At 55.2% G+C, this 23,600-nt stretch overlaps 1 protein-coding gene across 4 annotated transcripts in view; it reads left to right on the forward strand.

The window, feature by feature from the left end:
- LOC133356497 (protein phosphatase 1H-like) overlaps positions 1-22,167 on the forward strand; it is a 27,977-nt gene extending 5,810 nt beyond the window's left edge. For 2 of the 4 annotated variants that reach the window (XM_061574028.1, XM_061574030.1), the window contains exons 2-12: positions 1,710-2,407; positions 3,075-3,201; positions 6,536-6,788; positions 6,927-7,201; positions 7,925-8,037; positions 9,319-9,403; positions 11,601-11,719; positions 12,243-12,306; positions 13,471-13,578; positions 14,450-14,616; positions 21,843-22,167. In XM_061574028.1, coding sequence (XP_061430012.1) covers positions 1,845-2,407; positions 3,075-3,201; positions 6,536-6,788; positions 6,927-7,201; positions 7,925-8,037; positions 9,319-9,403; positions 11,601-11,719; positions 12,243-12,306; positions 13,471-13,578; positions 14,450-14,616; positions 21,843-22,035 — 2,067 coding nt within the window. In that variant the 5' untranslated portion in view covers positions 1,710-1,844 and the 3' untranslated portion in view covers positions 22,036-22,167. Of the gene's footprint in view, positions 1-1,709; positions 2,408-3,074; positions 3,202-6,535; positions 6,789-6,926; positions 7,202-7,924; positions 8,038-9,318; positions 9,404-11,600; positions 11,720-12,242; positions 12,307-13,470; positions 13,579-14,449; positions 14,617-20,614; positions 20,927-21,842 lie in introns of those variants that run through there. The other 2 variants (XM_061574032.1, XM_061574031.1) reach the window with 2 other exon arrangements.
- Positions 22,168-23,600: the final 1,433 nt, after the last annotated feature.

Consider the following 23,600-nt stretch of genomic DNA (forward strand, 5'->3'; position numbering starts at 1 on the left):
GCAGTGTAGGTGGTGAGCAGTGCAGGTGGTGAGCTGTGTAGGTGGTGAGCTGTGCAGGTGGTGAGCTGTGTAGGTGGTGAGCTGCTGTGTCGCTGTCCCTGCTTCAGGTGCAGCTGTCTCTGCTTCAGGTGCAGCTGTCTCTGCTGTTGTCCACTTGCTGTGTGTGTGTGGAGCTTCCTGCCTAATAAACCACAGGGCTACGGCTGCTGATGTTACTACCGCTGTTGTTGCTGTGACTACTGCTGCTGCTGCTGTTACTGCTATTGCTGCTGTGACTGCTGTTGTTGCTGCTGTGACTGCTGTTGCTGTTGTTGCTGTGTGACTGCTGCTACAGCTGTTACTGCTGTTGCTGCTGTTGTTGTTGCTGCTGCTGTTACTGCTGTTGTTGCTGATGTTACTGTTGTTGCTGTGTGACTGCTGCTACAGCTGTTACTGCTGTTGCTGTTGTTGCTGTGACTGCTGCTACAGCTGTTACTGCTGTTGTTGCGGTTGCTGCTGTTACTGCTGTTGTTGCTGTTGCTGCTGTTACTGCTGTTGGCTGCTGTTACTGCTGTTACTGCTGTTGGCTGCTGTTGCTGCGGCTTGGTGTTATTGTTGCCGTCTCTGTGTTATGATTGTCCCCTTGCTGACTACCCCGAACTGCGTGACCTTAATGTGTGTCACTCGTAAGTGCCGTTGCTTTTATGAATGTACGCCGGCTGTACAGCTGCTGCTGCTGCCTATGTTGCCCACAGCCATTGGTAATCCAGGAGTCGCTGTTGGTGTCTACTGCTGTAAGCCACCACATGTGGTTTGTCTACTTCGTGCGGGTTGTATTGACTGCTGTGTTGTTGACTTGTGGTGGCGACAGCTTTGGGGTTTTGTTTTGTTATGAATCACTTGTACAGTACATGCTTCCCTTCCTGTTTCCGATGTTGTTTACACTGCGTGAGAGCTCCTCGAACCGCGACCCTACTATCTGGAACCCCTATTACCTACAACCCCTATTACCTACAACCCCTATTACCTACAACCCCTATTACCTACAACCCCTATTACCTACAACCCCTATTACCTGCAACCCCTATTACCTACAACCCCTATTACCTACAACCCCTATTACCTGCAGGCCCTATTACCTACAACCCCTATTACTTACAACCCCTTTTACCTGCAGGCCCTATTGTCTGCAACCCCTATTACCTACAACCCCTATTACCTGCAGGCCCTATGATCTGGAACCCCTATTATCTGCAACCCCTATTACTTACAACCCCTATTACTTACAACCCCTATTACCTGCAGGCCCTATTGTCTGCAACCCCTATTACCTACAACCCCTATTACCTGCAGGCCCTATGATCTGGAACCCCTATTATCTGCAACCCCTATTACCTACAACCCCTATTACCTGCAGGCCCTATGATCTGGAACCCCTATTATCTGCAACCCCTATTACCTACAACCCCTATTACCTGCAGGCCCTATGATCTGAAACCCCTATTATCTGCAACCCCTATTACCTACAACCCCAATTAACCGTGGCAGCTGAAAATCCCTACAAAACTATTATTCGTGGCCCTATTACCTACAACTATTACAATTAATCGGATCTACGATTTGGGCCGCCCATATCGCGGATAAGAGGATTCTTCGCCTGCGTTTCACCGCCCGTCGTGTTGCCTGCGCTCACACTGCGTGTGATGATTTCTCTTCAATCTGTCGCACAGATCAAGATCGTCACAGGAGTCCCGTGAAGACGCCACCATGGACTTATAGCTCGAGTTCTAGTCGACGTCACCGCTATAACCGTGACAGCAGCGGCCACGTCAGTCGTAGCCGTAGCTGCCAAGCGAGCCGCGGCAATGTTGAGTAGCCTCCAGGATCACGTGTCTCGGATGGCCGCGCAGTATCTGCACCGGAGCGGCACGCGGAGTCCGCGAGCCGGGACTGGAGTCGAACCGGGACCTGGTGACGGAGCGGAACCCGGCCGGGAAGGAAAGCCGACGGGTCAGGGGTTGCGAAACCAGAGCCGACCCGACTACGGGGCGCTGCCGCAGCGCTACCCATCAAACCGGCCTGCCTTCGTGCTGCCCGCAGAGCAGCGGCAGGACCCACAGCCGCAGCAGCAGCATCGGACGCAGCAGGAGGGAGAGGAGAAGCAGCAGGTCGAGCTGCAGCAGATGCAGCAGCAGCAACAACAGCAGCAGGTGGAGGAGGAGCAATGCCAGCACCTGGGGGAGCAGAGGCAGGAGACGCAGCAGGAGGAGCAAGAACAGCAACCTCCGCACGGAAAGCAGCAACGGGAGCTACACGAGCAGCAGCAACAGCAGCAGCAGCAGCAGGAAACGCAGCCGGACGGTTGCTCGGTGGTGCGGGCTGTGCGCCCCGGTGCGGCGGGCTTGCCGTGGGGTTGCGGCTATGCTGAGTGAGTCGTAGGGGTGCGCGGTTATGCCGAGTGAGTGAGTTGTGGAGGTTTGGCTATGCCGAGTGAGTCGTGGGAGTGTGGCTATGCCGAGTGAGTCGTAGGGGTTGCGGCTATGCCGAGTGAGTGAGTTGTGGAGGTTTGGCTATGCCGAGTGAACCGTGGGGGAAATCAAACGCGGTTGACCCCCAGGATTTGTTGCGCATCACAAACAGCAATGGAATTATAGTAGTAGGTTTTTACCCTTTCAACTGGTACAAAAACTGACACCTTTATACAAGGGATCATGTTTGCAATAACCACAACACAAGCAGTCAAAATGCAAACAAAAAGAAACAACTCCGATGATGATAATGATATGCACTGCCCTTGAAGTTGATTGGTCCACACCCGAGACAGCTTTTCTTAGAGCCCAGTCTCCATTGGTGTTGGACCAGATGACGCCAAAAGGCGCAAACATGATCCCTTGTATAAAGGTGTCAGTTTTTGTACCAGTTGAAAGGGTAAAAACTTACTACTATATTCTGCCACTGGTAAAGGAGATGTCTCATAGAGCAATGGAATTGTCGGGAATAGGAGCGCAGCGCGCCAGCCGACGGTGACTCGCCGCTGGTCCCGGCGTTATCCACTGGTGTGCGCGTGTGACGCTTCTGTCCGCACGCGTGTCAAGGGCCACGAACCACAACAAGAGCCGGTGCAACGAGGACCAGGCAGCCTGCCTTATGCTGCCAATGGAGTGGCCGCCCACAGCCCGCACGGACGGACCCCTGCACACATCGTCACGGCTGGGGAGCCAGGTAATGTGAAGTTCAAGTTCACGTATTAGGTATAGCCCTGTGAGCCATTCGGCTCTTGAATCGGATGCAACCACAACAAACAAAAAACAAAAACATGAATAAAAAAACATCTTAAAGTGAATATGTGACTGAGTGCAAACAGAAAATCCAAAAAAAGACAGCAAAATATTGCAGAAAAAAAACACCGTACACCAACGCTGTGTGCAAAAATCCCAGAAAATAGCGATCTAACTCAAAAAACTCTTATGGATGATATTGGTCGCGAAAGCCTACGTGTTAAAACTAACAAACAGTACACTTTTTCTTCTTGGTTCTTTTGGTAAAGTTCCGTGACTTTACCGAATGAACCAATAAGATGAATCCCTGCAGTCACAAAAGCTTTAAATCGAAATTTAAACACTACACCGTGCCACTGATTTTTTTTTTATCTGGAAAAGCGTCACATTAAATCTTAAGCTCTTTTTCAGGAAGTGTCCCACATTTTGGATGTTTGGCCAATTCATTTTGTCCTTAATGATTTGCATGGGAGGGACTTGTGTTCACTGGGTATAACACTAAAAAGTCTGCAACAGACAGATTCAAACCCACTTGCTGTACTGCCATATGTTGGCCACTCTGCAGCCCGGCATGTTTTACGAGTTTCAAAAGCTCCGTGCGATTTTTCAGCCGTCGATGGATCACATAGTTTAGTGAAACTCTCAAATACTGCTGGACTTTGGGATAGCCTGGAGAAGCAGTACAGCAAGTGGGTTGTGAACCTGACCTCGTGGGCCCTTGAGTGTCATGCCGTGGAGTGAGTGGGAGGTTCACTCTGCGTTCTCCAGTCTGTCTACACAATCGAGGCTTTTGGGTTAGATCGAGTAAATATGTGTCTCGATTTAAAGCTTTCGTGACTGCAGGGATTCATCTTCTTGGTTCTTTCGGTAAAGTCGCATAGAAGGGAAATAATAAAATAAAAATGGAAATTTTATTTTATTATTATTTTATTATATTAAACTATTTGGTTTTATTATGTTTTATTTTTATTATTTTATTATTTCCCTTCTACGTGACTTTACCGAAATAACCAAGAAGATAAATATGTGTCGTTAAACCCGCCACCACCCGACACAGCCAGTTAGTACGTTCATTCACGTAAACAAAACGTGCAAATTCATTACTAGTACAGCACACCGGTGCGTTGGAGAGTAAACCCACAACATTGAAGAGTAAACCCACAACATTTACAATTTGAGTATGAAGTTTAGCCAGTAATTACAACGATCATCATCAGGCCACAGCCAGAGTTGGCTGTCGCCTGATGATGCTAGTTGTAATTACTGGCGAGACGTTGTACTTGAATTGTAAATGTTGTGGGTTTACTCTCCAACACACTGGTGTGCTGTATTAGTCACAAATTGGCACATTTTTTTTACGTGACAAACCTTACTAATTGGCTGTGTCGGGAGGTGGCGGGTTTAACGACACATTTATATTCACGCGATCCAACCCAAACACCTCTTATGGATAATATTGATCTCCACACATTAAACCTTTCTTGCAATGTAACTGTGCTCAAACATCCACAGGAGAGCAGGACTCTCCTGAAAACAACTCCTGAGGCTCGGAGATAATTCCGCAGACCAAACACATCGTTATATGAGTTTAATCACATGGCCCGCGTGCATTGTGAGTGAAAAGGGAACTGGTGTGACTTCCACTTATCTATGAGCCCCGCAGTTCAGAAGCATGTCGGCAAACCCTGGCAAAGGAGAAACGCCAGCTTTGATGGTTCCACTTCCGTGCGGTTCAGAGATTTCTGGTTCTCTATCATTACCAGTTCGGCTGAGATACACACATACGTACGAGATGCCGTACAGACAGATTATAATCAGTGGTTCATTTCTGTAGTTTCTCCCGTGGAGAGAGATGGAGCTGCCACCGTTGAGCACGAGGTCTCGTGAGGCTCGGTGAGAACCCCAAAGGGCGAAGGATGTGACCACAAATGGACGAGACTCGACATTACATCACTGGCACTGACATTTTACAAACTAATAAAATATTTTTAAATACTTTTTAAAAAACACACGCTTTAATGAAATGTACTGTCCGAGCTGCCCCTCCCCCTGCCCCCATCGCCCCTCCCCTCCTTCCACATCCCCCGCCCCTCGGCATGGCTCCCCGTAGCTTGCCGTGACGTCAGGGACCACGTGGTGATTTACGGCCAACGTGAGTTGAGCGTCGACAATTAGAGCCGTAAACGTGGACAATTAGAGCCGTAAAAAAGATCGTTTAAAAATATTTATTTTAAATTTTCAATGATAGAATATAGTATTGTCATCAGTATGACACACCTATACCAAGTTTGCAGTCGATACGATTACATTGGGAATACGGTTGAAATTGAGTTACACGATTTTAGGATACGACAACACACAGAGTAAGTTAAATAAAAGCGTGTAAAATGTTTAAAAAATATATGTTTTGGATTTATTTTATGATAGAATATAGTATTGTCATCAGTATGACATAGGTATTTCAAGTTAGCCGTCGATAGCAAATTGGGAAGTGGGTAAAAATTTAGTTACAAGATTTCTTTTTTGAGGATACAACAGACGAGGTGAGTTAAATAAAAGCGTGTAAAAAAATCGTAATCGACAAACAAAGGAGACGTGACAAACGATGGGAAACGAGCAGCTGGTTAAGAATGGCTCCCCACACACTGCGCCTGACCACAGGTGTGCGTGGCACCTGGGTCTGCCCCGTGACCTCCTGCCAGCGGGCGTTCGACACTTCACGTGGCCTCAAGGTGCACTTGGCCTGGCACAAGCGTCGTGGTGACGTCACCGCCACTTAGTGGCGAATGGCGGTTGTTGTTGTTGCGTGCGTGAGCATGCTTTGGGCAATGTGGATCATAGTAAAAACGAAACGTTGAAGTCAGAGTCTATTCTCGCACGACTGTGGAGCGGCGCTCATGTCCTTTGGCTGCCCTTAGTCGGTGGTGGCCATTCCACATTCCCATGATGGGTGCCAGGTCATCACACGGTTGCTGTTGGACTCTCACAAGTCGGTGCGAGTTTAGTGGTTTGGGAATTGAGCGGCAAGCCGGCACAGGTTTACGCGTCTTCAACGGTGAGTGTTCAGTGGTCAGGGCTCAGTGGAAATTGCCAGAGCCAAATTGTAACGGTTCACCCACTCAGTGCGACTCGATAAAGTGCCACGATTTGATGTCAGAATTTAATTCATGAATCAATCTTGCCAAAGAATTCCACTCGGTGTTTTAAAGGGGTATTGTCACACTCTAATTCTCCCTAACACCACTCTCTCCCTCTCACACCCCACGGGCCGTGTCCAGGCAGCCGCCGGCGCGGTCACGGCTCTCCTAGACAAGGCTGAGGCTTTGTCGCCACCGGGCCGTGTCTGCCACCAACCTCCTGACGCCGAGCTCCTCCTGCACGATGACTTCGAGATGGTCTCCCACGACGCTCTGGGGAGCGGCGTGGACCGCGATTCTAAAACTCCCAGGAACATTTCGAACGAGGACGTGGAGAACCCTGGAACTGTGGTGTTGGAAAATCGCAGAGCTGCAGCAGTTAGCTCATTCACAGGTGCCGACAACACAGGCGACGCTCAAGCAGGCACCGCTGACAAGCGCCGTTCATACTCGCATCACTCGTACATCACCCACGTCACACGCATCGCTCGCTCGCGTATCGCACATCTCTGACGCGCGCGTGTCCCCGCAGGCGCAGTGGGGGAGGCGCTGCCCTACTGGGCGCTCTTTGACGGGCATGGCGGTCCGGCCGTGGCCCTCACCGCGGCCCACACGCTGCACCACCTCCTGCGCCAAGCGCTGCAGACGGTGGCGCCGGTCCTGGCGGCCGACGGCCCCGCGCCGTTCGCCGTCGCCGCGCCCAACGCGCCGCTGCCGCCGGCCGAGCCCGCGCGCCTGCGGCACGGGCGCGTCGTGTCGCACGGCGAGATCGTCGTGGGCGCCATCGAGAGCGCCTTCCTCGAGATGGTGGGTGAAGCCGGGCGGCGCTCGCGGGCGGAGCGTGCGGGTTCCCGTGGGAAGGTCGCGAGTTTGACCCGGTCCGTCTCCGCACCGCCGTTGCCACCGTTTAACAGAGGTCGCAAACGGGTTTTGATTCCTTACCCGTACCCATACCCGGCCGAGTACAGGTAGCCGTATCCTACCCATACCCTACCCGAAATGAGTGACAAACGGTTACTCATCAGTGACTAACGGCCTACCCGTACCCGGCCGCACCAGGGTCGCAAACGGGTACCCGTACCTGCGTACCCGGCCGGGTACGGGTAGCCGGGTATCGGGTAGGGTACGGGTATCGGGTACCCGGTTGCGACCTCTGCCGTTTAAGCAGCGGGGTGGCGAGTGGCGCACGTAGACGTGGTAGGGCGAGGGGTGTGGATGTTTGGTGATGGAGCTGTGTGCGGCTACTCGGTGTGTCTTGAGTCACGTCCCGTACTTCACCTAATCGGCGCCGGTGCTGCTCACCCCCGCCATACCATTTACAGTAGCCTTGAAAGATGCGGGCCCTGTTTCAAAATCGTGCAACTCTTACATTTGCCTCGCAAACCCACTTAAAACTATTGTGCTAGATTTTGTGGCTTTTTTGTTGTGTTATGGTGTAAGTTCTTACCGGAAAATCTCACCAATCAGTTTTGTAATCCCTCCCTCCTTCTCCCCTCTCCCCCTGTCCCCTCCCTGTTCCCCCGCGTGCAGGACCGACAGATCGAGAGGGAGCGCGTGTCGTTCGACCTGCGCGGTGGCTGCACTGCGATGGTGGCGCTGTGTGCACTGGGCCACCTCTACGTGGCCAACGCTGGGGACAGCCGGTGTGTGTATGTGTGTGCGTGTATGTGTGTGCGTGTGTGTAAGTGTGTATGTGTGTGCGTATGTGTGTGTGGGGAGCGGTATTGTAGCGGTTAGCGCCCTGCGCTACAAACCTGGCGACCCAGGTTCGATTCCCTCTCACGGGCTAACACTAGTGACGATTATCTGAACCGGTCTTGGGCCTCCCCTAGGTCGACTCAGCCTTAAATGAGTACCTGGTGCGGTGTGTAAACATCGCCACTGGGGAGACAAAGGCGGTCGGGCGTGGTCCTGGCCACCCACCCCCTCGTTCGTGTACCGTTCCGGCCTTCATAGGTGCTCGCTAACAGCACTTGCCCCTACAGTCTGTTAAGGCTATACGGGGGATCTTTATCTTTGTGTGTGTGTGTGTGTGATTTTTTTCACGTGGTTTAGTGGTACTTGGGTTGAAGGTGGAGGGGTTACCAGCCCCTCGCACCCGACCAGAGCTCGACCTCCTGTCAGCAGGCGTTCGATACTTTGCACGGCCTTAACGTCCACATAGCCAGGCACAAGCGCCGTGGTGACGTCACCACCACTTAGTGGCGAATAGCGGTTGTTATTTTTGTAAGGGTGTGTGTGTGTACGTGTGTGTGTGTGTTTACATGTGTGGGGAGCGGAAGTGTAGCGGTTAGCACGCTGCGCTATGAACCTGGCGACCCGAGTTCGATTCCCGCTCATGGCCAACACCAGTGACGATTATCTGAACCGTTCCTGGGCCTCCCCTAGGTCGACTCAGCCTCAAATGAGTACCTGGTGTGATGTGTAAACATCGCCGCTAGGGAGATAAAGGCGGCCGGGCGTGGTGTTGGCCACCCACCCCCTCGTGTACCGTGCCGGCCTTCATAGGTGCTCGCTAACAGCACTTGCCCCAACAGCCTGTTCAGGCTATACGTGGGATCTTTGTCTTGTTTACATGTGTGTGTGTGTGTAGGCTCAGGGTTAGTTGGATATCAGCACTGGTAAGACAAAGATGGTTGTGCTTGGTGCTTGAAGCACTCCCACCCTCTTGCTGCCTCGAACTCGCAGAGTGTCTAGCAGCGTGCGGTGGTGACGTGAGATGTCCAGATGGGGGAGTGCCACCGCTTATCTTGTCCTCCGCTGCTGCGCGGGTCGAACGTTTTGACGCTCGACCCGGACCCACAGGCCGCTCGTTCCCACGACTCGGCCTGCGGGCACCCGATCGCGAGGGTGTGACCTCGCGCGGGGGCCCTCGCGTGGCGGTAGCGGAGAGAAAGCGCGCGCCGTGCGTGTGTGGGGTGCAGGGCTATCATCGTGAGGGCCCGGGACGTCATCCCCATGTCGCATGAATTCACTCCCACGACAGAGAGGCAGCGGCTGCAACGGCTGGTAACCGTCTTGCCACGCGTGTTCACTTGGCTCCCACTCATACTGTCACCCAGTTACCTGGGTTCTGATTGGGTCTCTAGACAATGTAGCTGACAGACCGGCCTCTGACGGGGTCTCTAGACAATAGACTGACAGACCGGTCTCTGATGGGGTCTCTAGACAATAGACTGACAGGCCGGTCTCTGATGGGGTCTCTAGACAATAGACTGACAGGCCGGCCTCTGACGGGGTCTCTAGACAATAGACTGACAGGCCGGTCTCTGATGGGGTCTCTAGACAATAGACTGACAGGCCGGTCTCTGATGGGGTCTCTAGACAATAGACTGACAGGCCGGTCCCTGATGGGGTCTCTAGACAATAGACTGACAGGCCGGTCTCTGATGGGGTCTCTAGACAATAGACTGACAGGCCGGTCTCTGATGGGGTCTCTAGACAATAGCCTGACAGACCAGTCTCTGACGGGGTCTCTAGACAATAGACTGACAGACTGGTCTCTGATGGGGTCTCTAGACAATAGACTGACAGACTGGTCTCTGATGGGGTCTCTAGACAATAGACTGACAGGCCGGTCTCTGACGGGGTCTCTAGACAATAGACTGACAGGCCGGTCTCTGACGGGGTCTCTAGACAATAGACTGACAGCCCGGTCTCTTGACAGGGTCTCTAGACAATAGACTGACAGACCAGTCTCTGACGGGGTCTCTAGACAATAGACTGACAGGCCAGTCTCTGACGGGGTCTCTAGACAATAGACTGACAGGCCGGCCTCTGACGGGGTCTCTAGACAATAGATTGACAGCCCGGTCTCTTGACAGGGTCTCTAGACAATAGACTGACAGCCCAGTCTCTTGACAGGGTCTCTAGACAATAGACTGACAGCCCGGTCTCCGACGGGGTCTCAAGACAATAGACTGACAGGCCGGCCTCTGACGGGGTCTCTAGACAATAGACTGACAGGCCGGTCTCTGACAGGGTTTCTAGACAATAGACTGACAGACCGGTCTATTGACTGGGTCTCTAGACAATGGACTGACAGACCAGTCTCTGACGGGGTCTCTAGACAATAGACTGACAGGCCAGTCTCTGACAGGGTCTCTAGACAATAGACTGACAGACCGGTCTCTTGACTGGGTCTCTAGACAATAGACTGACAGACCAGTCTCTGACGGGGTCTCTAGACAATAGACTGACAGGCCGGTCTCTGACGGGGTCTCTAGACAATAGACTGACAGACCGGTCTCTGACGGGGTCTCTAGACAATAGACTGACAGACCAGTCTCTGACGGGGTCTCTAGACAATAGACTGACAGGCCAGTCTCTGACGGGGTCTCTAGACAATAGACTGACAGGCCGGCCTCTGACGGGGTCTCTAGACAATAGACTGACAGGCCGGCCTCTGACGGGGTCTCTAGACAATAGACTGACAGGCCGGTCTCTGACGGGGTCTCTAGACAATAGATTGACAGCCCGGTCTCTTGACGGGTTCTCTAGACAATAGACTGACAGCCCGGTCTCTTGACGGGGTCTCTAGACAATAGACTGACAGCCCGATCTCTGACTGGGTCTCTAGACAATAGACTGACAGGCCGGTCTCTGACGGGGTCTCTAGACAATAGACTGACAGGCCGGTCTCTGACGGGGTCTCTAGACAATAGACTGACAGGCCGGCCTCTGACGGGGTCTCTAGACAATAGACTGACAGGCCGGCCTCTGACGGGGTCTCTAGACAATAGACTGACAGGCCGGTCTCTGACGGGGTCTCTAGACAATAGACTGACAGCCCAGTCTCTTGACAGGGTCTCTAGACAATAGACTGACAGCCCAGTCTCTTGACAGGGTCTCTAGACAATAGACTGACAGACCGGTTTCTGATGGGGTCTCTAGACAATAGACTGTCAGACCAGTCTCTGACTGGGTCTCTAGACAATAGACTGACAGCCCGGTCTCTTGACGGGTTCTCTAGACTGACAGCCCGGTCTCTTGACGGGGTCTCTAGACAATAGACTGACAGCCCGATCTCTGACTGGGTCTCTAGACAATAGACTGACAGCCCGGTCTCCTGACGGGTTCTCTAGACAATAAACTGACAGCCCGGTCTCTTCACGGGGTCTCTAGACAATAGACTGACAGGCCGGTCTGTGCGGGGTCTCTAGACAATAGACTGACGGCCCGGTCTCTTGACGCTGCTGTCACCCAGGCGAGTGAGCATCCCGAGCTGCTGAAGGAGATCTTCACGCCGCTGGAGTTTGGGTGCCGGGTGCTACGCCGTGACCTTGGCATGAGGGTCCTCTACCGCTCTCATCACATGACCGGCTGGTGCGTCGCCCCCCCCTCCCTCCGCCCCACCCCCACTGCCCTCCCTGCCCGGAGCTCCTCACACGCCAGGAGGTCACGTGGAAATGTGGGAGACGCACGTGGAGGGGAGACATGAGGAGAGAAAGAGACGGTGGGGTGCACAGGGGGGGGGGGGGGGGACGTGGGGACGCTTCTGAAGACGCAGAGGAAAACGGACGGGAGGTGGGGCACACGCGGGGAAGATGTATGGACGCAGGGAGTGACGCAGACGGAGACACCAGGCGACGTGGAAAGGAGATGCCAGGGAGACGTGGGGCACGAGAGATTTAAGAAGTGGAGACCCAGGGAGAGGTGGGGTGATATCAAGGGGAGACACAGGGTAGATGTGGGTGACACGGGGAGACAAGGAAGAGACGTGAAAGGGAGACACGGAGACTCAGGGGGAGACGGGGGAGTTTTGTGGAAGGGAGACGCGGGACGACCGTTGGATGCCGCTGCCAGTGGCACTGGCTGACGGAGGATGTGCCGCGCCGTGTTCCCGCAGGGGCTATAAGACGGCTACTGAGGAGGACCTGCGCTTCCCGCTCATCAGCGGCATGGGGAAACAGGTGGGTGCCCCCCTGGGCACGTAACGAGCGCACGCCCCGACCAACACGTCGACACAGACACAGTCTCGATTCAGACACCTTTTTTACAAGGAGTCATGTTTGCACAGACCACAATACCTGCAGTCATAATGCAAACAAAAAACACAACTCTGATAATGTATGCACTGTCCTTTAAGTTGATTGGTCCACACCCGAGACAGCTTTCCTTAAAGCCTAGTCTCACATGGTGTTGGACCAGATGACGCCAAAAGGCGCACAACTCAAAGACAATGCACCATCAGAGTATGAGAGCTCGGGGTAAGCATTTACACCATTGGAACCTCATTTGCCAGTAAAAAATATTATATTTGTTTTTTTACTCTTTTATCTGGCAACAAAACTGACACCTTTTTTTTATAAGGAGTCATGTTTGCAGAGACCACAATACCTGCAGTCAGAATGCAAACAAAAAACATAACTCTGATAATGTATGCACTGTCCTTGAAGTTGATTGGTCCACACCCGAGACAGCTTTCCTTAGAGCCTAGTCTCACATGGTATTGGACCAGATGACGCCAAAAGGCGCACAACTCAAAGACAATGCACCATCAGAATGAGAGCTCGGGGTAAGCATTTACACCTTGTAAAAAAGGTGTCAGTTTTGTTGCCAGATAAAAGGGTAAAAAAAACAATTATCATATTTTTTACTGGCAAAGGAGGTTACAATGGTGAGTCTCAATTCATTTTCATTCATCGGTTGCTCGCCACTGGGAGGGCCATCCCTTCAGATAGAGCATCGCAAGGCTGTCCAGAGTGTTGATTGACGCATACACAGCCAACAAGTAATGACATCTATACGCACAGAAACAGCAGTCGCCGTTCGCCACAGTGCTTGTGCCAGGCCAGGTGCACGTTGAGGCCACGTGAAGTGTAGAAAGCTCGCTGGCAGGAGGTCACGAGACAGACTCAGGTGCCCATGGGTCGACCGAGACGACCGGCAGCTGTGCTCCCCACTGCGCCACCGAGCAGCGTTTCAGCCGCCCGGCGCTCCGCTCGTTATTGTGAGCCTCGCTCCTCTGCCCTCCGCTCGAGGGCGACTTCCTCCAACCGCCAGTAGCATCCTTCAGGAGCTTCCTCCTCCACAGAGGCCAATCTTGACACCGCCGCTGCGTGTGCTGTGCTCAGGCTCGGCTGTTCAGCACGATCGGCGTGACGCGGGGCTTTGGGAACCACGACCTCGTGGTGCACGACACGGACATCTGCATCAAACCCTTCCTGAGCAGCACTCCGGAGGCACGGCCTCCACCAGAGCACAGCAGCCTACACCACCCTGCTATGCTACCACACAGCATGGTGATGCTGTACGGTAGCGCAGCAGCCTATACTGCCGTGCAGCATCGCCAACCACGCACTACTACACACTGCCATGCAGCATCACCATGCACTACATTGTATAAACGCTCATTCGTGGGGTCGGCAAAACATCCAAATATAGGACCAGAGAGCTTGGGAAATCGTTGGTGACGGTTCTGGCTACCTTCCCACCTCTCGTCTGTGGCTTCCTGTGGCTCCGTTTTGATCTGCGGTTTGCAGGAATGACGCTGCTCTATCAGAATAAAACATTGGTACAGTATTCGCACATTGGACCATGCAGTACTATGCACTGCTTTTAAAGGAGAAAAACTTGCATGTACAGTTTAAATTTCGATTTAAAGCTTTCGTGACTGCAGGGATTCATATTCTTGGATCTTTCGGTAAAGTCACGTAGAAGGGAAATAATAAAATAATAAAAACTAAATATTATTAAATTCTCACGACGTTTCGGCCACAACACAGAGCCACAACACAGAGCTGTCGGAAAGACAGCGTTCTAATTAGAACGCTGTCTTTCCGACAGGTCTGTTCTTCACCTGAGGACGGCTGCTTGTGTTGTGGCCGAAACGTCGTGATAAATTTATTATGTTTTATTTTTATTATTTCCCTTTGCATGTACAGCTCTACGGAGGGAAGGTTTGGCCAGAACAAACATAAATAGCGAATGAATCCTAAACGCATCGAAGCCGAGGACTCTCCGATACAATGGATGTGTACAGATTTCACGGGAGCAGGAGGAGAGACGGAGCAGTGGGACTGAGCCGTGTTCGCCGCTGGTCCGCGCGTGCAGGTGATGGTGCACAAGCTGTGGCAGGGTGACCCCGGAGATGAGGAGGAGGACGATGACGAGGTGCTGGTGATGGGCACGGACGGGCTGTGGGACGTACTCAGCGTCGACGAGGTGGCGTCGCACGTCCGCTTCGTGCTCAAGGCGTCGCGGCCGCACGACCCTGGCAGGTCGGCATGGTGACCGCATGTGCTCACCCACGCGTCTGTGTGTGTGTGCTAGAGGTGTGTGTGTGTTCTAGTGGTGTGTGTGTGCTAGTGGTGTACGTGTGTGCATGTACATGTACTTGTGTATGTATGTGTAGTGGTGATACGCGCTGGGATTAGGGATCGTATGCCAGCGCGTAATGATTGGCTGTGTATGTGGTGACGCGCGCTGACGGTGGAGGTTCAGGGGTCAGCGCGGGGTCGTGGGTTACGGGGTACTGATTGGCTGTGGGCCGGTGACGCGCTGAGAGGGAGTGACCGGGTGGCAGCGCGGTGTGATTGGTGGAGTAGTGTTAACACGCGCTGGGGAAAACGGATCGTAGAGAGAGTGCGTCGTGATTGGTTCACTAAGGAGCGATGCTCACGTCGACGTCCGCATCAGCTCCGTCTCTCGTGAGCAGGGGCTATAAAAGGGGATGCACACAGGCGTAAGGGCAGTATGTAACCAGCGAAGAATGAAGACGGGGATGAAGACATAGGGCCCTGCGGTACCTAGTCCCGCTGTCCTAACGGGACCGGGACTCTGTGTAACCCAGAGGCGAGTATAGTGTGTATAGCCATAGGCATAGAGTCTACACGAGCCGAATGTATTGTGTGTAGCCAGAGGCATAGGGTCTACACGAGCCAAGTGTATTGTGTGTAGCCAGAGGCATAGGGTCTACACGAGTCAAGTGTATTGTGTGTAGCCAGAAGCATAGAGTCTACACGAGTTAAGTGGAGTGTATAGTCCAAAGGATAGAGACCACCCGTTGTATTGTGACACGTCAAGCTTTAATAAAAGTGTGTTACCCGTCAAGAAGTTCCTGCCGTCAATTCCAATACTTCAACTGGCGTCAGAAGTGAAACGGTCTTCCAAGCATGGATACAAGGAAGACCCGTCGGACCCATGGGATTGACCGCGGGGACAACCTCGACGACTCGGGCCAGCTGGCATCGGGGGGTGAGGACGAGGAATTGCCCACGCTGCAGGATCCGCCGACGGCGCCGGACGAGCGACGGGGGACCGACGCCGTGCTCCGCGAGGCGCACTCCCGCCTGGCGGAGCTGCTGCTCGCCGCCGCGTCCATCCTGGCGGAGATCAGCTCGTCGGGAGGAGCGGGGACGGCGGCGGACGTTCTACAGGGTCGCCCCGCAGATTCCCGCCAAAATGACTTGGCGATTCCCGCCATTTCATCTGCGCCGACTTTTGGCGGGAACGGCCATCACCACGTGGCAGCGGTTCTCCAAGCGTGCCCGCTTACGTCACCAACGCGCGCTGCGGACCGCCATCAAACACCCGCCACTGGGGCCGCCATCTTACACACCAACGGGGCGGCGGAGAGGAAGCACGAGGAGGAGGACGACTTCATCTTTCAACAGCGCCTTCCCACGTTGTCAGCCTTCAAGGCGGAAGGCGGGGACTGGGGCCAATTTCAGCGCAGGTTTTTGGCGCATCAGGAGATGTCCGCCTGGTCCGACGCTACGGCACTGCGGGCACTGCCTGCCATGCTGGACGACAACGCGCTCGCGGCCTTCACGTCCGCACGCAGGTCGGACCGCTCCACGCTCAAGGATGCGCTGGCTCTCATGGCCAAGGTCTATGGTCCTCCCTCGGCGTGTCGCCATCATTTTTATGCAAGACGGAAGGCGGACACGGAAACCGTGCTCGCCTATCGCACGGCGTTGCTGGCTCTCGCCGACGCCGCGTTCCCTCGTATGGACGAGGAGGGCCAAGATGCCATGGTTTTGGAGCAACTGCTCAAGTTGGCGCAGGACCTGGGGGTCCCCATCAACACGGCCGACGAGACCGATATTTCTTCCTTACGGGTCGCTACGAGCATACAAGCGCACGAGGTCCTTCAACGTAAACAAGGGGTCATCTGCAACGCTGCCGTGGCCTCAGCTCCGGGCCCGGTAGTCACCGTGCCCCAAGTCGTCAGCCCACGAGAGGAGGCGTTCATCGCGGGACGCCCGGGGGACTGAAGGTCGGGGGGTCGTTCGCCTCTGCGATCGGCCCGCAAGCTGGAGCAACCGAGATCTCCGACGACTGTCATCACGTGTTATAACTGCGGCCTCCGGGGCCATGTGGCCTCCGGTTGCCGCGCCCCACGTCAGCGCGCCATGGGACCTCGGCTGGACGACGAACAAGGCCCCAAGTCATCCCTGCAAACCCCGGCAAGTCGCGGCACCTCACATGCCCGGCCCGCATACTCGACACGCATGGGCCGTCGCGTTGCGGCGGAGGAGAGCCGAGTAGGGTTCGGGGATTCGGTTCGGCGAGGGGGGTTCGGCCGGGACCGGGGAGACATTAAATGGTCGGAGTTGGGGCACAGAATAGTGGCTGCCTCAGCGGGTTCATCCGTCGTTACGGGATCTATTGATGGGGTCGAGGTCAGGGTGTTAGTGGACACGGGGGCATCGGCGACTATTATATCGGACCTCATTTATAACATTCTCCCTGTACAATGTCGTCCGCTTCTTCCGGTGGATGTGCCATTTTACGCCGCTAACGGGGGATCGTTGGGCATTATCGGTCAGATTAGGGCGTCCATTTGCATTGGAGATATCAAATTGTCGGGACCCGTTTTCGTTTCGTCCTCCCTGGCGGTTCCTTGTCTATTGGGCACTGATTTTTTGGCAAAAATGCCCATCAAAATTCTCATTGATCAGCGTTGCATTGAACTACCATCGGGTCGCCGTATTTCATTTTTGACGAGCCCTACTGAAATTCGGATGGCGTGCGCTACGATACAAGCGTTAGCGACACAGACCGTGCACGTGCCCCCGGGTTCACAAATGTTAATTCCCCTCCGGTTGCGGAAACCATGGGTGAGGGAGGCCTCGGAACAAGGCATGCTTTTGGGTCCTTCGAATAGGGCTGTTGGAGGTCTCGATTTGTCGGTGGCTCACACTTTGGTTGGGGCTGACAGGGATCCGTTTGTAATGGTTTTAAACGCTGGGTCGCGGCCGGCCGTCATTCAGCAGGGCACCGTGCTAGCTCACGCGGCGCGGGTCCCTGCGGAAGAGCGGCTGGTTGCGCAGGCTGATCCGAGCCCCAAGCAAAACGTAAAACCGAAGGAGGACCTCGAATGGGTCGATTCGCTGTGCGCGGACTCGGACGATTTGTCAGCGGTACAGTTGGGTGCGCTGCGCGGGTTGCTGATTGAATTTTCGGATGTCTTCAGTAAACATAAGTATGACATTGGGTGCACGGACCTGCTACGCCACCACATTGAAACGGGCGATGCAGCACCGGTCAGGCTAAATCCCTTCCGACTGAGTCCTGCTGAGAAGGAACATGTTCAGTCGGCCGTTAACGATATGCTAGAAGCCGACATTATTTCGCCTTCTTCCAGTCCTTGGGGAGCACCTATTGTGCTCGTTAAAAAGCAGGACGGGTCCTTGCGATTTTGCGTCGATTTCCGTCGCCTGAATAAGATCTCTGTGGCCGACGCGTATCCGCTCCCCAGGATGGACGAGTCCCTCGACGCATTGTCTGGTGCGCGATACTTTTCGACTCTTGATTTATTATCCGGATTCTGGCAGTTGCCACTCGACGAAGAGTCTAAGCCTAAGACTGCATTTCGGACTCCAGGGGGCCTGTTTCAGTTTAACCGGTTACCCATGGGACTTCACTCCTCTCCTGCGACGTTTCAGCGCCTTATGGAGTTGGTTTTGTCAGGCTTGCAATGGGATACGTGCCTGATTTACCTTGACGATGTCATTGTTTTCAGTAAAACGTTTGAAGAACACCTCCAGCGATTGAGAGGGGTGTTCTTGCGAATGCGATCGGCTAAATTAAAGTTTAAACCGGCCAAATGCCACCTTTTTCGTAAATCCGTTAGATACTTGGGTCACATTGTCGACTCTTCGGGGATTTCTACCGATCCTGCGAAGACGGACTGTGTCAGTTCGTGGCCGACACCCACGTCAGTTTCGGACGTGCGCAGTTTCATCGGCTTTGCTTCTTATTATCGCCGATTCGTTGAGCACTTCGCCACCATTGCAAAACCCTTGCACGCTCTAACGGCGAAAGGAGTGAAGTTCCGATGGGGACCGGAGGAGGAGGCTGCATTCTGTTCCCTCCGGGACGCCTTGGTAGGGGCCCCACCCTTGCGCTATCCGGACTTTGCGAGTCCCTTCTTGCTAGACACGGATGCTAGCAACACGGGCATTGGGGGGGTGCTGTCCCAAGTCATTGGAGGGGTCGAACGGGTGGTCGCCTATGGTAGCAGAGTGTTGTCGCCGGCAGAGCAGCGCTACTGCGTCACCCGTCGCGAGCTGCTTGCCATTGTTTTTTTCGTACAACAATTCAGACCATATCTCTATGGTCGTCACTTTACGGTCCGGACGGACCACGCGGCGCTCCAATATTCATTGCGGGTCGCCCAGCCCTCGGGCCAATTGTCGCGGTGGTTGGAAGTCCTCCAGGACTATCAGTTCACGACTACATACCGTAAGGGGTTGCGACACACAAATGCCGATGCCCTGTCGCGGTTGTTGCCTTGTCACAAATGTGCGTGCTTATCGGGATCGGCGCGCTGTAAACCGCCAGTTACGGAAGGTATGGAGGCGTTGGTTGCGACCGCGGGCACACCAATTGGGGATGTTCCCGCTACCCCAGGGGGTCAGGACTCGCTGCTCTCACTGTCGCTGATTGAGTGGGGCCGTCTCCAAATGGCGGACAGCTCCCTGCTAGCATTGCGCCGCAGGACGGGGGGTTCCGAAGGTGACCATGAACGAACTGGCTCCTACGTACTTAAGCAAGGCCTGTTAATGAGATGGGACAGTTTGTCCCGGCGGCACGCGATTGTGGTGCCTTCTGCTGTGAGAGGGAAGGTTGTCTTGGCCGCACACGAACGCCTCTTGCATTTGGGAGTTAACAAAACGCTTGCCCTGCTTCAGCGTGACTATTATTGGCCGGGAATGGGGAGTGACGTGGTGAATATTCTGAAGGGTTGTGTTGAGTGCGCCAGACGGAAACCACCGCCCGTGGCAGCTAATCCACCGCTGCAATCTATTCAGGTCTCGCGCACTAACGAGCTCGTTGCACTCGATATTCTGGGGCCTTTTCCAGTCACGCCTAGGGGTAATAAGTACCTGTTGGTGGGGGTCGAATATTTTACCCGGTGGCCTATGGCGTGGCCACTCGCCAACCAGTCGGCGGCGGCTGTGACGGACGCCTTTGTCCAGGGCTACGTCCTGGACAAGGGGGCTCCCGAACGCTTGCTGACCGACCAAGGGAAAAATTTTTCGAGTAAATTACTGCAAGAGGTGTGCGACCTGTTGGGTACTAAGAAGGTGCGTACCTCCCCGTACCACCCGCAGACGGACGGGATGGTGGAGAGGCTCCACAGGACATTGACTTCTATGCTGTGCCAGCAGGTGTGTGAGGCACATGTTGATTGGGACCTGCAGGTCCCTGGGGTCCTCGCCGCGTATAGAATGGCCCCCCATGCAGCTACGGGATTTTCCCCGTTTTATCTGATGTACGGTCGGGAAGCCGACCCGCCCATGGAAACGCAGCTGGGCCTGCCCGCACCACGAACTAATTCGAAATTGGCAGAGCATATTAAATTTAATATTCATAAGCTGACAGAGGCAAGGGAGGCCGCACGGCTTAATTCGCGGGCTCGCCAAATTGCAAACGAGCGGTTGCGTGCACGGAAGGTGTCCGTGCACAACTGGGAACCAGGTGACAGGGCCTGGCTGCATTGCCCTCAGGCACCTTTGGCTACGTCGCCTAAATTGTTGAAGCCATGGCGGGGACCCGTGGAGGTCGTGCGGGTTGCACGCCCCCAGTGCGTTCAGATAAAATGGGGAAAACGCCGTTGGTACGTCCACCCCTCCCGACTGAAACCGTTCTCGCCTCCATATGGCCTCCCCTTGTGTCGTGAGGGCCGAGCATGTGACGTGACCGACGACCCTAAGGGGGAAATGTCTTTGCCTGATCCTCACATGTCTCCGCCTGATCCGCTCCCAGGTGTCTCGGAACTGACAGCTGCCGACCACCGGCGGCCGGATCTTCGCGGCGGGGCCGGTCCTTCCAGGCCCGATCCGCGCCGTCTAGAGCTGCCGGAGCCACCGGACGGTCGCCAGCGTCCCGTCCCATATGACGGACCGGCCAGACGGACTCGCGCTAGGTCGCGCTACTTTTTATGACCTACCACGTGAGGAGTCGAGGCAGCCGGAGCGCCTCGTCACTGCGTTTAGTCACAGAGACACTTGGCGCGTTCGTTTTCTGGTGTTCGCTTTTATTGTGTTGTTCGTCGGGCTGTATATTGCTTCTTATTTAAGTGTTGTGTTGTTGTTGTTGCGTTACGGGGCACACTGGGGGGTGGGGTTTCTTTATTACTGCGTTGACGTTAGGTTGTGTTGTTGGTTAACAGCCGGGCCGGCTGCAAGCTATGTGGGAGGGGGTGATGTAGTGGTGATACGCGCTGGGATTAGGGATCGTATGCCAGCGCGTAATGATTGGCTGTGTATGTGGTGACGCGCGCTGACGGTGGAGGTTCAGGGGTCAGCGCGGGGTCGTGGGTTACGGGGTACTGATTGGCTGTGGGCCGGTGACGCGCTGAGAGGGAGTGACCGGGTGGCAGCGCGGTGTGATTGGTGGAGTAGTGTTAACACGCGCTGGGGAAAACGGATCGTAGAGAGAGTGCGTCGTGATTGGTTCACTAAGGAGCGATGCTCACGTCGACGTCCGCATCAGCTCCGTCTCTCGTGAGCAGGGGCTATAAAAGGGGATGCACACAGGCGTAAGGGCAGTATGTAACCAGCGAAGAATGAAGACGGGGATGAAGACATAGGGCCCTGCGGTACCTAGTCCCGCTGTCCTAACGGGACCGGGACTCTGTGTAACCCAGAGGCGAGTATAGTGTGTATAGCCATAGGCATAGAGTCTACACGAGCCGAATGTATTGTGTGTAGCCAGAGGCATAGGGTCTACACGAGCCAAGTGTATTGTGTGTAGCCAGAGGCATAGGGTCTACACGAGTCAAGTGTATTGTGTGTAGCCAGAAGCATAGAGTCTACACGAGTTAAGTGGAGTGTATAGTCCAAAGGATAGAGACCACCCGTTGTATTGTGACACGTCAAGCTTTAATAAAAGTGTGTTACCCGTCAAGAAGTTCCTGCCGTCAATTCCAATACTTCATATGTATGTGCGTGCGTGTGTATGCGTGTACGTATGTATGTGCGTGTGTGTGCAGGTTCACGAGGGCGGCTGTGGCTCTCGTGCGTTTGGCCACGCGGCCCCAGGGATCCCCGGACGACGTCTCCGTGTTCGTCATCCCCCTGCGCCCCCCTCGCCCCCCTCGCCTCGCGTGCAGCCAGCCAGGGCCCCCCAGCCCAGGCCCCCCAACCCGAGCCCTCCAGCCTGAACAGGGAGGACTGCCGAGCTGAAGCCTCGTGGTGATAGCGGTGGCGACGGTGGTGGTGGTGGTGACGGTGGAGGTGGTGACGGTGGTGGTGGCGACGGTGGCGACGGTGGCGACGGTGGTGGTGGCGACGGTGACGGTGGCGGTGGCGACGGTGGCGGTGGTGGCGGTGGCGACGGTGGCGGTGGCGACGGTGGCGGTGGCGACGGTGGCGGTGGCGACGGTGGCGGTGGCGACGGTGGCGGTGGCGACGGTGGCGACGGTGGCGGTGGCGACGGTGGCGACGGTGGCGGTGGCGACGGTGGTGGTGGTGGCGACGGTGGTTGTGGCGACGGTGGTGGTGGCGACGGTGGTGGTGGCGACGGTGGTGGTGGCGACGGTGGTGACGGTGGTGGTGGCGACGGTGGTGGTGGCGACGGTGGTGGTGGCGACGGTGGCGACGGTGGTGACGGTGGTGGTGGTGACGGTGGTGGTGGCGACGGTGGTGACGGTGGTGGTGGTGACGGTGGTGGTGGCGACGGTGGCGGTGGCGACGGTGACGGTGGCGACGGTGGCGACGGTGGTGACGGTGGTGGTGGCGACGGTGGTGGTGTTGGTGGTGGTGACGGTGGTGGTGGCGACGGTGGTGGTGTTGGTGGTGGTGGTGGTGGTGGCGACGGTGGTGGTGGCGATGGTGGTGGCGACGGTGGTGGTGGCGACGGTGGTGGTGGCGACGGTGGTGGCGACGGTGGTGGTGGTGGTGGCGGTGGCGGTGGCGACGGTGGTGATGGTGGTGGCGGCGGTGGCGGTGGCGACGGTGGTGGTGGCGACGGTGGTGGTGGCGACGGTGGTGGTGTTGGTGGTGGCGACGGTGGTGGTGGTGGCGACGGTGGTGGTGGCGACGGTGGTGGCGACGGTGGTGGCGACGGTGGTGGTGGCGATGGTGGTGGCGACGGTGGTGGTGGCGGTGGCGACGGTGGTGACGGTGGTGGCGGCGGTGGCGGTGGCGACGGTGGCGGTGGCGACGGTGGTGGTGGCGACGGTGGTGGTGTTGGTGGTGGCGAGGGTGGTGGTGGTGGCGACGGTGGTGGTGTTGGTGGTGGCCAGCAGCGGATCCAAGAGGCGGGGGCTGATAGGGGCGACCGCCCCCCGCTTGGGACCCGACAATTGGCAGTGTTTACCATGGAGAATACATTGAATGTTTTTATTATGAATGTAGGGGGCCCTGTGTGAAGAGCGTCCAGTTCCGGGGACCCCCCACCGCCACTGAAATGTTTCTAAATCTCCGGCCGTGGCCGTGGTGATGACGATGATAATGTGAACTTTAAACGTCGATCTTTGTAGCCAGCACCGAGAGATCCGTGCTGGTGGGTTAGGGTTCGGTTGCGTGATTGTTCTCTGATGTCGTGATGGTGCTTGTGACTACTGTCACGGTGGTGGTGGCTCGCGCTGTGATTGAATTGTGCCACCACTTGCTGGCAAGGATCGGTGGATCACAAGGCCATGGTCGTCCTGCATTTGCAGTTCTACGTTGGTGTGGTAAACGCACGCCATGAATGCGTTGGTGTAAAGCCAATTGCCAGGGCAGGTTCCTTAAACTTGCATAATTGC

Source organism: Lethenteron reissneri, chromosome 54 (genome assembly GCF_015708825.2).
Source record: "Lethenteron reissneri isolate LAM-NWPU_2019-01 chromosome 54, ASM1570882v1, whole genome shotgun sequence".
NCBI lineage: Eukaryota > Metazoa > Chordata > Hyperoartia > Petromyzontiformes > Petromyzontidae > Lethenteron > Lethenteron reissneri.